The sequence below is a fragment of the Solea solea genome, chromosome 3 (genome assembly GCF_958295425.1).
Source record: "Solea solea chromosome 3, fSolSol10.1, whole genome shotgun sequence".
NCBI classification, from domain to species: Eukaryota; Metazoa; Chordata; class Actinopteri; order Pleuronectiformes; family Soleidae; genus Solea; species Solea solea.
The window spans coordinates 6,294,190-6,306,822 of record NC_081136.1 but is presented as its reverse complement, the minus strand read 5'-3'; the positions used below and the strand labels follow the sequence as shown (position 1 = coordinate 6,306,822).

The window sequence follows — 12,633 nt, the reverse complement described above, 5'->3', positions numbered from 1 at the left end:
CAGCTTTAACCTTTTTTTTACTGGACCTTTAGGAGTCAAAAAGGAGAAGGGGAATGTAACAGATGCATCGCTGTTGTGTGAAAACCATAGCATGGTAATCTGGTTTAAAAAGGTACAATCACTGACACAGAATAAGAGTAAAAAAAACCAAGACTTATTGAATTCCAAGTGTTGGAAAACAGGGAAGTGCGTCGTTAATGGTTTCACTCGTGCTGAAGAACCCCCCATGATTTCAAGGTGGAAATCCAGGCTGTTCCTTAGCGGCTGAAAGGCTCACACGGGGTTTTCACACAACAGTGAGAATATGCATGTCTGGTGCACCGAAAGACGGAGAGAGAGAAGTTATAATATGGACTGCTATAAGATGAAGAATCAGTAATGTGAAAGACATAACGCCACAGAACACCGTGAAGAAGCTACAGGACTCCTCTCTCATGGTTGGACCACAGAGGGCGCTATACGGAGAAGAGGAGGATGAAGTTGTGGTTTAGCGAGGATCGTCGGGAGCCGCGATCTTCTCCAGATTGGGCTCCATGTCCCAGATCTCTCTGGCGTACTGGGAGATGGTGCGGTCGCTGGAGAATTTGCCACAGCCGGCGATGTTGTGGATCACCATCTTGGTCCACTCTTTCGGGTTCTGTGAGGAACAAAAACCAGAGCAGAACTCAATCACAATATTATTGCAAAAAAAAATCTGCTTTAAAATCTTAAAATGTCTCTAAAAAAAACTAAAATCAAATCAGATAAACATATTCTACAATATCTTCTCTTGCTATAACGTAGCCTTTTCTGCCCGGAAACTCTTGCACCAAAGTCCATAGAGAAAATGAGTGTTTTTAGTTTATGGGGACACAGGAGCTGCTGGTCTACTGCTGCCTTGTTAAGTCAGTTTATGCCACTTTGAAATGCTTTATTTGGATTCACCAATCACTGAAGTCCACAAGAATAACAACTGAACCAAGTGGTGGAGGCAGCAGTGCATCATCGACTCCTGTGTGCCATCGGGGTAAAATCACTGCTTTTCTCAATGGGGTTTGGTGCAGGAGATTGCAGGGTTTACAAACTTCAGTTTCTAGCTGGAAAAAGGCCGTCAGAAAAGGCAGAGAACAAATTGGCAAAGGTGAAAATGTCAGGTGTGGTGGCCACAGGGGCTTGTATACGTGCAGCAGCGTGCTTGGTGAAAAAAAACCCTCAACAAGCCATTTAAAGGCAAATTCTTTATGTTTTTTCAGGCTCTCGTGGAAATACTGACCTTGTAGAGTGCACTGACTTTGTCCTGGCACTTAATGTAGTCTTCATAATCTGCAAACACCTTGAACCTGAAGCACAGAGGCAGTAGATTAGTAGATTATTATTATTATTATTATCCTGCCACATGTTTCTGATGAATAGTGTCACAGAATTACTTTCAGAACCTTTTGCAAAAACTGGGTCAACTGTTGAAAGTTGCAAACCCCCATCAGTTACAACAACTATGTCAAAAGTGGTTCTTTTATTTGAGAAGACAATTTGAGCATTTACTCATAGTCATAACATGATTTCACTTGGATTTTTGGTTCTTAAATCCATAGATGGAGAAATGAACCTGGACTAGTTTTTGGACAGTTTGCTCTCACCTGTCATGATTCATCAGCATATTGACGAGGTCTTTGAAGAGGTCAGACTGGCTGGGGCTGAAGAAACCTCCCGAAATCTGGTCCATCGCCTGCTTCAGCTCTGGAATACGGTTGTAGTACGACTTGGCATCGTAGCTGAGGACAGAAGATGATGGTTGGCATGATGAACTCGGAACAGTGGGTACACCGCACATATTAGTAACCAAAAAGCTAAACCAGTGAGTGTGTAAACGTGTGAAACCAATGCCACTTCTCTTGACAATTCAATTCTGGATCATTCCATTATCTTCACACTCACCCCTTCTTGTCCATAGCCTCAACATCTTTCACCCTCATGCCGAAGATGAAGAGGTTCTCCTCCCCGGCCTCCTCTGCCATCTCCACGTTGGCGCCGTCCATGGTGCCGATGGTGAGGGCGCCGTTCAGCATGAACTTCATGTTCCCGGTGCCGGAGGCCTCGGTGCCCGCTGTGGAAATCTGCTCCGACAGGTCGGACGCGGGGATGACTGCACAGAGACGACAGAGTATCACACACACACCTTACATCCACTAATCTGCTGCTACAAGCTTCCAAAATGCAGGCGGATCATTCCGGGAGAAGCAGGAGCTCAAAGCCTCAAATGTGTGAAATAACACAACGGTTTTGATTACTTTTCTCAGCGAGAGTGACCCGGTAGTTCTCCAGGAAGATGACCTTGAGGCGATCTCCCACCACTGGATCATTGTTGACAATGTCTCCAATTGATGTGATCAGCTTGATGATCATCTTGGCAGTGTGGTAACCTGGAGCCGCCTGGAAAAACACACAGGATCAGCATTTGAATAGTTTCTAGTCTCTTTTAGTGCGCGCTGAACCTGGGATGGACCAAATAACTTGCCTTTCCTCCGATCATGACTGTCCTGGGGGTCCATGACTTTTTAGGCTCCTTCTTGATGCCTTTTGAATGAAGAAAAACAATAATTAACCTTATCTCTGACTTCTGTGTTTGATTTCTGAAGTAAATCAGTAAAAAAAACTCACGGTTGTACAGTGTGATGATGTGCAGGCAGTTGAGCAGCTGTCTCTTGTACTCGTGAATCCTCTTCACGTGGACATCGAACATGGAGTTGGGGTTGATCTTCACCTTGTAGTGTTCTTCCAGGTGAACGGAAAACTTCATCTTGTTCTCCTTAAAAGTTTGAAGTCGAACAGAGCACAGTGATTAGAGGCAAACTCGAATCACTATGTCATGTCGGTGCACCTGTAACATCAAGTCAAATACAGGGGTTTTGCATAGGCAGGTCATAGGCAGAAAGTCATGAAAAAGTCTGGAATTTTGTGTGAAAGTCTTGAAAGTCTGGAATTTTGTGTGGAAGTCGTGAAAAAAGTCAAATTTAGTGAGAAAGTCGTGAAAAAGTCTGATATTTAGTGAGAAAGTCATGAAAAAGTTTGAAATTTTGTGTGAAAGTCATGAAAAAGTCTGTAATTTAGTGTGAAAGTCAAGAAAAAGTCTGGAATTTAGTGTGAAAGTCATGAAAAAGTCTGGAATTTAGTGTGAAAGTCATGAAAAAGTCTGGAATTTTGTGTGAAAGTCTTGAAAATTCATTCATTCATGCTTTTATAGTTCTGATCGTGCTCTTGGTGAAACATGTTTTGTGATTTTAATGTTTTTAAAATGTTTTTTTCAGTAAAAACCTAATTTATTCATTCATGCTTTATTAAAATTTACTTTTCTTTTTTAAATATTTTGTCAAAATGTTATGGCCAATAATGGGTTTTGTAAGGCTGGACATAATTGTGTCTTCTAAAATGTATATACGGTTTGTAAAGGTCAAGTTTGTGCATAATATAGCCACTAATTTACAGCCCTATTTCTAACGCCTGACATCATTTTGAGGGCATCTAAACTAAAAGGTTGAGAAAATTCCACAAATTAGTTTGGGGACCCCAAAAATAAGTCTTCCACAACCCATCTGTGGGTCCCGACCCAGTCTTTGGGAATCATCCAATTCATCCTTGAGTTCATTTGTTCCAGATGTAAAGGCATTCCTGAGATGCCAACCTGAGAACTCTGCCGTCACAATAAAGGCACAGTAAATAGTCCTGTCTTTCGTGTTCTAAGCTCTTACTTGTTTGACTTTAGCGACATCCCGAATTAAGGCGTCGTCGTCCACGAAGTCCAGAAGTTTCTTCAGCTGGTCCAGGTCACGGATGTAGTCTTCACCAATCCTCTGAGAGAGAGGAAAAAAACAACAACAAACAAGTCAACAAAGCAGCATCTACCAACTCCACGTCATGATTAGGAACATGTAAAAAAACATCTTTCACCCTCATTTTTTTTTTTGCTCTTTTAACACCCATGAATCATCCAAATTTACTGTCAATAACATCACACAGTCATTTCGTTCAATGTTGATTTAAAAAAATAAACCAACTTACTTTCAGTGTCTACGAACAAACTGACTCACCTCAGCGATGACCTCAGCCAGGCCGGGGTTGCACATGACCAGCCAGCGTCTGGGTGTGATGCCGTTGGTCTTGTTCTGGAACTTCTCTGGGTCGACTTCGTAGAAATCCTTGAACCTGGAAGAGAGAAACAGTCACACACACACTCTACAACCTTTTTGCCTCATCAACACTGAGCTGAATCTCTGAAAACTCCCAACACTCTGTCTCTCCTACACTGTCTCTTTGATGATCTCAGAGTGGATACGAGCCACTCCGTTGACGGCGTGCGAGCCTACGATGCACAGGTGAGCCATGTTGATCTTCTTCACGTCGCCTTCCTCGATCAGGGACATCCGACGCATGCGGTCAAAGTCGCCGGGGTAAATACTAGCGATGCGCTGGAGGAGAGAAGAGAGAGAGAGACAGTAAACTACAATCACAGGGGCAACAGTTACAGGGTAATGCTTAGGTGAAAAGAAGGAGGAGAAACCAATAATTCCGGCCCCCCAGATCTCTTCATTATTAAGAAACCATATTTAACCATAAAATGTATGATTTTACATGTAAATGTGTGTTCGTAATGTTCAAAATATGCAAAAATCAGCAAATAAATCTAATAGATGGAATTATTTTGGTCAATAATAAAACCAACATGCTTCTAAAATGGCTGGAGAGAAAAGGCTATGAGCTAAAATCTTCATTTAAAAAAAGAAAAAGAAGCAATACGAACCTCCATGTGCCTCCTGTTGATCTCGTAGATGATCTCCAGGTGTCGAGGCAGGAGGTTGTGGAAGAGGTCGACAGGCCAACGCTCCAGAGCTTCAGGCAGGACGGTGTGGTTGGTGTAGGCACAGGTACGAACCACGATGTCCCAGGCCTGAGGACGAACGACGTCAGACAGGTGGGTCAACACTGACTTTCCATAAACCCAACTATGATAACCTTAACTGACAACTTAAAGTGATAGTTCAGCTATGAATGTCACTATTATCGCCCAAACTGAAGTTTGTCGACCACAAACTCTCCCGCACCCAACTCCATAGAGAAAATGAGCAATTCTACGTCACGGTACACAGGATTTGTCAGTCCACTGCTGCCTTTTATCAGCAAGTTCAGATGTGTTATTTTGTAACTTTGGTGTGTGAAATCCTCTGTTTTTATTTACATAAGTGACCAAAACTTATCAGAACGAGGCAGTTAATCAGCACCTACTGTGTCCCTGTGAGGTAAAAAAAAAAACGCTGATTTTCTCTATGGACTTTGGCGTGGGAGAGTGAGCAATTCACAAACGTCAAGTTTCCAGCTGGGAAAAGGCGGACGTCTGTGTCATACCTCCTTCCAGGTGAGTTTCTCCACGTCCACCAGGATCCTCATCAGCTCGGGGATGGCTAAAGCAGGGTGAGTGTCGTTCAGCTGGATGGCCACCTGAAGGTCAGACGCACCGAGTGAAAGGTCAGTGGACTGCAGAGAGCTATTCTAGTTCTAATGACCACTGAACTATACTTACTATACTTCACACGTCAGGGTCACAACAGTTTTCTGATGATAAACATTGTAAATGTCAAATAAAGAGTTTAATATTGTGTATGTAATGGAAGATTCTGTGTTAAATAGATTTGAAAATATCTCCAACAAGTTTTCCTCAGTAGTAAAGTATTAGAAAAGTGTAAAGTGAGCAGGTAGTGGCATGGAGAAAGGAACATTTCAAGGCAGAGATTTTTGCATCAGACAATAAAGCTTTTGAATCCTTTAAATTAAAAGTTATTTCCTTTAAATAAGTCCATGTTAAGGTTTCTTCCTTTGTTTTATGGCATCCACAACTGTTGCATAACAAATGGCGGTAAAAGGAAGTAGCAGCACTTTTGCCCATGTTTTGAACAAACCTGTACGAATCAGGTAGCGAAAATAACCCGTCAAACCATTAACGATGAGAAGGGTTGGTCGTCTAACCTTGTCTGGCAGAGCCGAAAGATCCATGCGCACAAACTCCGTGGAGCCAAACTTGGAGGCTTTGAATCGGCGGATGATGTCTTGAAGAGTCGCGGCGACGACAAAGTACTCCTGTTTGAGACGCAGCTCCTTCCCTTCAAAGAACTGGAGAGCAAAGACAGAAATATTGGTCAAAAACGATAAAAAGTAAAACATAGACGGAGATACGACAGACTTTATAAGAAGTGATTTTTTTGGTTCGATCCACTCACGTTGTCGTTGGGGTAAAGAACCCTGGAGATGTTCTCAGCCAGGTTTCGATCCAGCACAGCTTGGATGTAGCCGCCGACATTAACTGCGGGACGACGACAGTTTAAACAAATCGTTTCAGGGTTTCTAAGACTTTAACTACAGAGGCTGATGATTCAAACATAAATAAATAAAAAAATCACTCACAGTCTTTGAGGTTGAAGTCACAGGGAGCCTTCGCCGACCACAGTCTCATGGTGTTGACGATGTTGTTCCTGTAGCCGGGGACTGGGGTGTCATAGGGCAGAGCCAGCACCACCTGATTAATCACAATTAATCAACCATTACATTTCAGGTACTTTCGCCACAAGATTAAGTCATTTAAATATTTATTATGTCTGTATATACCAGGTTCTCTGATGTGGAACATTCACTGTGTATAAAAATCACCACGTCTCCTCTTCCAGAGATAGAAGCCAATGTGGAAGTGTCTGAAATCTGTATTCTCTTGAATGTCCACCAGAGGGGGTGACTCCCAATTACTTGTATAAAAGTGTATGGGGAAATTTGCCTTTTAACAATTTTTCACATACCCCACTCCCACTTGTCAAAAAAAAAAAAACATTTAAGTTGTGTTTAAATAGATTTTTGTGCCAAAAACTTTGACACTCATTTATCGTCTAGCAATTAGCGCACCCGTTAGTCAAGGATTTTTGAAGGAAGACTTTCATTTGACAACTTGGGACAGCACTTCCACCACACGAGCAGAGACAGCCACGGTAACGGTGTCGTCTCCCACCCACCTGTGTGTCCACCCACTGCACTCCCTCGTCCGTGTGTTCCACTCGTCCATAGAAGTGGACGGGGCGCATGTACTCGGGGCGAGCTTTCTCCCAGGGGTTACCGTAGCGCAGCCAGTCGTCGGCTTCCTCCACCTGCGGGAACACGACACGGGGCTTTAACGTCAAACACACACCAGCTGTATTTACCTGGATTATATTAGATTATATACTGTATGTGCAATATGGATGGGAAGTGTGAGGAGTTGGAAAGATGACAAATAAAATCAACCGCATTAACACGAGTCAACTCACTCATGTTTGCTTACAAACCAGCACAGTGATTGGCTAAAGAAGGGTTTTCAATTTGTGATGTATTTTGAAAAAGGACATAAAGGGAACTCTGCTTTATTGACTCTCAAGGAAAAACATTTGGAGCGTAAACCTCGTCGAGCGAATGAAAAATCTATTCTACCGTAAAAGGAAATGTTCAGGTTGGATGAAAAGCCGCTCATCTGAATCACATGCGCTCCTGAGATGTAAACAACACATAGGAGCAGTCAAACAGAAACAAACAGTGAGGAGACGCACAAGTGGCTTCTTTTTTGGGTCATTTTTAAGGCTCCGGCTCTCACACAGCTGTCCAGTTATAGTTAGTTTCTCCTTCTGCCCCAATTAAAACCTTTTGAGGGGCTTGAACATGCTTTTTTTTTTACCTACTGAAAATGACTCCTCATTGACTCGACTCATCCTCAACATGTTGATTTTCTATATTTTCATGTGGAAACTGTGCTGAGCTTACAGTCAGTGGGTGAAAACCTGTTTTTTTGGCCTTTTTGAATAGAAAATGTGGAATTTTTTATTTGCATATAGAGCAAGGAAGCGAGATCTGATTAAAACAAAGAGTTAAACTGATGAACATTTGACTGTGATTGAGATCCTTAAACTTGCCCTGTGGAGGGCAGCATTCGGCCTCTCAGTGTACACTCAATCCTCCAGGACAAATATTATGACCAGGTGTGAACAGAGCTGTGACACCCGGCCTTCTGTCCCTCAGAAGAGTCTTGTATAAGTTGATTGAGAGTAAATTAAATAAAAGAACAGTTCCTTCTATTGTCTATTTTGAGCAGCCTTGTGATTTAGAGGCTGATTTTGTTGCTGCAAGGTTTAGTTCTGATGTGTTTACACTCACCGAATCCTATAATCTTTGGTGTTTATGGTTACTTTACCTCATTAATAACTACTCTGGACGTGTTGCGTCAGATTACAGGGAGCCAAAGTCCTCACTGTGATCTTGGAGACAATGTTTGCTGAGAAAACGAAAAGGTGTGCGTTCTAAAGTGGTGACTCAGCAGCAGGTGAACACGCACCTGCCAGCCGCTGACTATTTTCTGATTGAAGATGCCGAACTCGTAGCGGATGCCGTATCCGTAAGCGGCCAGTCCCAGAGAGGCCATGGAGTCCAGGAAGCAAGCTGAGTAAACAAAACAGAGACAGGAGGACAGTTAGAGAGAGAGAGAGGATTTTGAGACAAGACTGTCCACTGTCCAATCAGCAGAGAGCTCACCAGCCAGACGACCCAGTCCGCCATTTCCTAGACCGGCGTCTTCCTCGATGTCCTGCAGCTCCTCCATGTCCAGACCCAGCTGAGGAACATGAGAGCAAGAGTCATCACACCTGCAGCTATAAACATAAATATCATTCCTGTCTTCAAAACACAGAGCGGGCACAGCTTTGACATTTGACCTTTAAGTTTGAATTCTCTAACGCAAGAGGAGTCTGGCTTTGGACTAACAAGTCTTATATAGACATGGATTTTGAGTCCAGTTTATTTTTCATTATTCTGTATTACTCTATATTTTATTAGTATAATTATCATTTATTTCTTAGTTCTGATCCAGGCTTCAGTTCCATTTCTGTTATGATCTGCTGTTCTCCACTAACTGGTTTAAGAGGTCGGGAGTCGGGAGTTAAAGCAGTTGACAAACTTCTGTTTCCAGTTGGAAGAAGTTGCCTTGTGACAAGATGGTGCAGCAAATGTATTCTTAAGATATTATATACTTAAGCAGGCATAGATTTTATTGACTTAGATACGTGGATGGTGTATGTTTTTCCTGGTGTCCCTGCTGACAAGAGTCCGCCTCACGCTGCTTCTACAAGTAAGGGGACACCGACACTGAACTATCCCTTTTACCTCCTCTTTCTCTAACCTCTCTGTGATAAAGGACATGTTGAGTGTGGTTGCTGTGGGGAGACGCTGTACTTTGCCCTTTTTTTGGTCTGTTTTCATTTCTCGCTTCTGCACCTTTAGTCCCAGTGAAGGGAAATATTAACACAAAGATATTCATGGGCAACAGTGTCTCCTGATAGGGAGGCCTATTATTGCTCTGCCCTTCCCCCCTCCCCCCCTTCCCCATGATCCTTTGCCTCACCTGGTATGTGGCTTCATCACAGGCGTTCTCCAAAGCCAGATTAACCATTGTGTTCTGCAGAGTTCGGCCCATGTAAAACTCCAGGGAGAGGTAGTAGACGCGCTGCAGGAACACAGAGGACAACAGAACTTCATCATTTCTTTCGTCTTGTGCAGGTCATCAAAAGACGGGACACAAAAGTCTCCTCACACACTCTCAGGGCTAATAATAACAAGGCACTCCAATGGTCCTGTGACATTCTCTCTCGCTCTCTAGCCGAGAACAGCAGCTGCTCTCAGAGACATCACAGCCACAGAAGAACACCCACGCTATGAATATACAGCGTGTGGTAAAGGTGATGGTGAGACTGAGCTGACATTTCTGCTGCCTCTCTGACCTTCTCTCTCTGAGAAGAACAGAATTCAGATACTGAAACGTTATTTTTTCAATCAATTAACATCAATTAAAAAGTTTAGTTTTTTGCATTATTTCTATTTTGAAATTATAAGAAGTGCACTGCAGACAAAAACGCAGGTTAGAAAGACAGACTGTGTTGTTGTTCAGTTTTCTTTTACATTCAAAACACCTGTACAATCCTTTAAAAGTAACATCTTTCTTTTTTATGCAAAATCCACTTTGGTTTGAGCTCTTTAACTCAGGCTCTGGATACTGTAATTGTTTTTGCTGTGATTTTTATTAAGTATACTTCATGACGTCTTGTACAATTTGCTTTTTATAGCTGCGCCACTCCATAAAACCTCAACCCACAACTAGAGCATTGTGCATATGCTTATTTAATTTAAATCCAAGCTCCGCTGCAGAACCCGGTGATCCACGATCACTGAAATTGCAAGTTCTATGTTGACTAAATGGTGAAGTATAATCCAGTCACTGAAACCTTCGTCAGCCTCACACCGGCTGTGCAGCAGACAGTGCAGTGCTGTCTTACAAACTGGCGATGATTTATTAATTACACATTATCAGCCTCCTGTTCCTAAAACACAGAGAGGCTGAGAGCAGAGAACTGCAGAGAACGGAGTGCGGTACATACTGGAATAATGTCAGCAATTTAGAAATAAAAAGGAAAACAGCACAACAACATTAATAATGACTGCAGATGCACTCAGGTGCAGCGGATGGTGAAATTAAACATTCAGCATCCCATCGGGCTCTGTGGTAGGTTTTAAAGGGTTCATTGTGGCCTGTTAAAAAAGTCAGCAAAACCATTTTAGCTGAGTCGTGTTTGGGCTGTTTATTTATTCATTTTGGGAGAACAATATTTGTTACACAGTTGGGGGAATTAGGTCTTTGAAATGACTCAGCACAAATGTGTTGTTAAGAGCTTCATAGTTGGTCGAAAGTGACTTTGTGATAACCGTCTCGTCCCATCCCGATCAAAGACACTCGTAAATTCCATCCAGGGCTCCCACCCCCTTGGTTGACATCAAATCCAAGGACTTCTCAATAACAATTTCCCTCAAATTCAAGGGCCAAATGTGCCAACACAGCTTAAGATGGGAGGGCAACTTGTAAGAGCCACTTCACCCATGGCGTCCATTTAATTAACTTGCAGCACACTCTGCATCTGGACAAGTGGTTGTCCTTTGGATCTTGGGACTTGTAAAGCCGTAGTTTTCAGTGTACTGAATCCTTAGACTCAGCGCCATAAATCTTCATTACGTTTTTATTGATTTTCTTTGGGAAAGCTTCCCTCGCCGTCTTAAAGCAATCGCCACCGTTAGGAGTCTCTTTGAGTCCAATCTGATCATTTATCCAGATTATCAGGTCTGGTGTTTGTTGACACTTTGATTGCTAGTTATGGTGACGTGCACAGGGAGTGGCTTAGTCTTTAAGGGCAGCTGCAGTGGGTTCTCTGAGCACATATGGGTGACGGGGAGATTGCACCGCGTTTTTAAGTTTGCCTGGACATCCATACATTGAAGCATGTTAAACAGGTCTTGGCCCGCACCCAGCATGGTGGCTAAAATCAGTAGTAACTAAGAACCCTGAAGATTTTTCATAGCCCCCTGACGCAAAGCTAGAAACGGCCCTGCACCCAATGCGCCACACACATTTGATTGATAAATGCACTCACAAAGTCACATTAAGTGATAGATTTGTCTATCATGGAAGAGTCATGCTCAACCCTAACTGATCAAGGTTGTGATTGGACATAAAAAAAAAAAAATCCCAATCATCCCAAAGCAAAACAATTATGTGCAGCCTTTGATGTCACCGTCTTCATCTACTGCCATTTTGTGATACGCAGTGTGTGGTGGTGGGCGGAGGGCACCACTCTCTCTAGACTTATGTAACTAACACACACACATTCACCAACCAGTTGATCCCACTGGATACCCACACACTGGTATCGACAAGGCACAGACAATAGCGACTGTGGCGCACGGTAAAGTCGGGTAAGAGCTTAATGAGGCTGCGGCAGCTTGTTGCGTAACGCCGGTGATACAGGGGGGCGGGAGAGAAGATGAGGGACGGGACTCCCTGCTGAGCAGCACTCATTCACACGGGCTTACAGAGCAGAGACAAATATCTCTATTTATGGCGAAGAAGTGTGAAGCAGCAGAGCACGCGCGTGTGCACGCGCACACACTGCACCACAGAGTGCCGCCCCCCTCCTCCTCCCATCTGCTCTGCTCAGCCGTGTGTACGTGAGAGACTGCGGCATCAGCCCGCTGCTTACTTTCGGGTCTTTCTCGTAGTAGTGCTGCTGGGTCCGGATCCAGCGGCCCACCAGGTGGTCCCGCACCGTGTTGGCCAGGGCGAAGTAGTAGTCTCGCTTGGTGGCGACATTCCTGTCCTTCACCAGCGTGAAATGGAGGTGCCTGTTGAAATTAGTTTTCAGGTCTGCGACGTTTTCCACCCCGGCCAGTCCGCGCACAGATATCTGCTTCCTCTTCTCTTGGTCTGTCAGTGGTTTTGCCATCTTTTCCCCGACACTCGCTTCCGTTTTATTACAGGAGTTTACTTTCAATGTCACCCTAGCAGACTGACCGCTCAACTCTCTCAATCCTCTGAGCAGTGGCAGCCGGGTAGATGCGCTGGAACTGCCCACTTTATATGTCACGTACCCACCGTCAAGTTAGAATCGAAGGACAATCAACCACTTCCTGTGAACACTTTTAAAATAAAAGTCTCGTTGGCGCAGTCACACGCCTCACCGTAACCAACAGAGTAAAGGGCGGTTAAACACGTAATACTAT

The 12,633-nt window shown here is 43.6% G+C and overlaps 1 protein-coding gene across 1 annotated transcript; it reads right to left on the bottom strand.

Annotated features, from left to right (window-relative positions):
- pygmb (phosphorylase, glycogen, muscle b) lies at positions 1-12,478 on the bottom strand. The gene is made up of 20 exons (XM_058625731.1): positions 12,114-12,478; positions 9,434-9,535; positions 8,569-8,647; positions 8,372-8,475; positions 7,026-7,157; positions 6,430-6,541; positions 6,246-6,328; positions 5,995-6,138; positions 5,377-5,469; positions 4,775-4,921; positions 4,279-4,442; positions 4,065-4,179; positions 3,726-3,827; positions 2,638-2,785; positions 2,495-2,553; positions 2,268-2,409; positions 1,915-2,122; positions 1,617-1,751; positions 1,253-1,319; positions 1-637 (listed from the first exon to the last, which is right to left on the bottom strand). The coding sequence occupies exons 1-20, from the start codon at positions 12,354-12,356 to the stop codon at positions 488-490; spliced, it is 2,529 nt and encodes an 842-aa protein (XP_058481714.1). The 5' UTR covers positions 12,357-12,478; the 3' UTR covers positions 1-487.
- Positions 12,479-12,633: the final 155 nt, after the last annotated feature.

Coding starts and splice junctions, on each gene's coding strand:
- pygmb (XM_058625731.1), bottom strand. CDS start 12,356: ATGGCAAAACCACTGACAGACCAAGAGAAGAGGAAGCAGATATCTGTG. Junction 8,476..8,568: donor CGGACTGGGTCGTCTGGCTG/GTGAGCTCTCTG, acceptor TTGTTTACTCAG/CTTGCTTCCTGGACTCCATG. Junction 4,443..4,774: donor TCAACAGGAGGCACATGGAG/GTTCGTATTGCT, acceptor TCTCTCCTCCAG/CGCATCGCTAGTATTTACCC.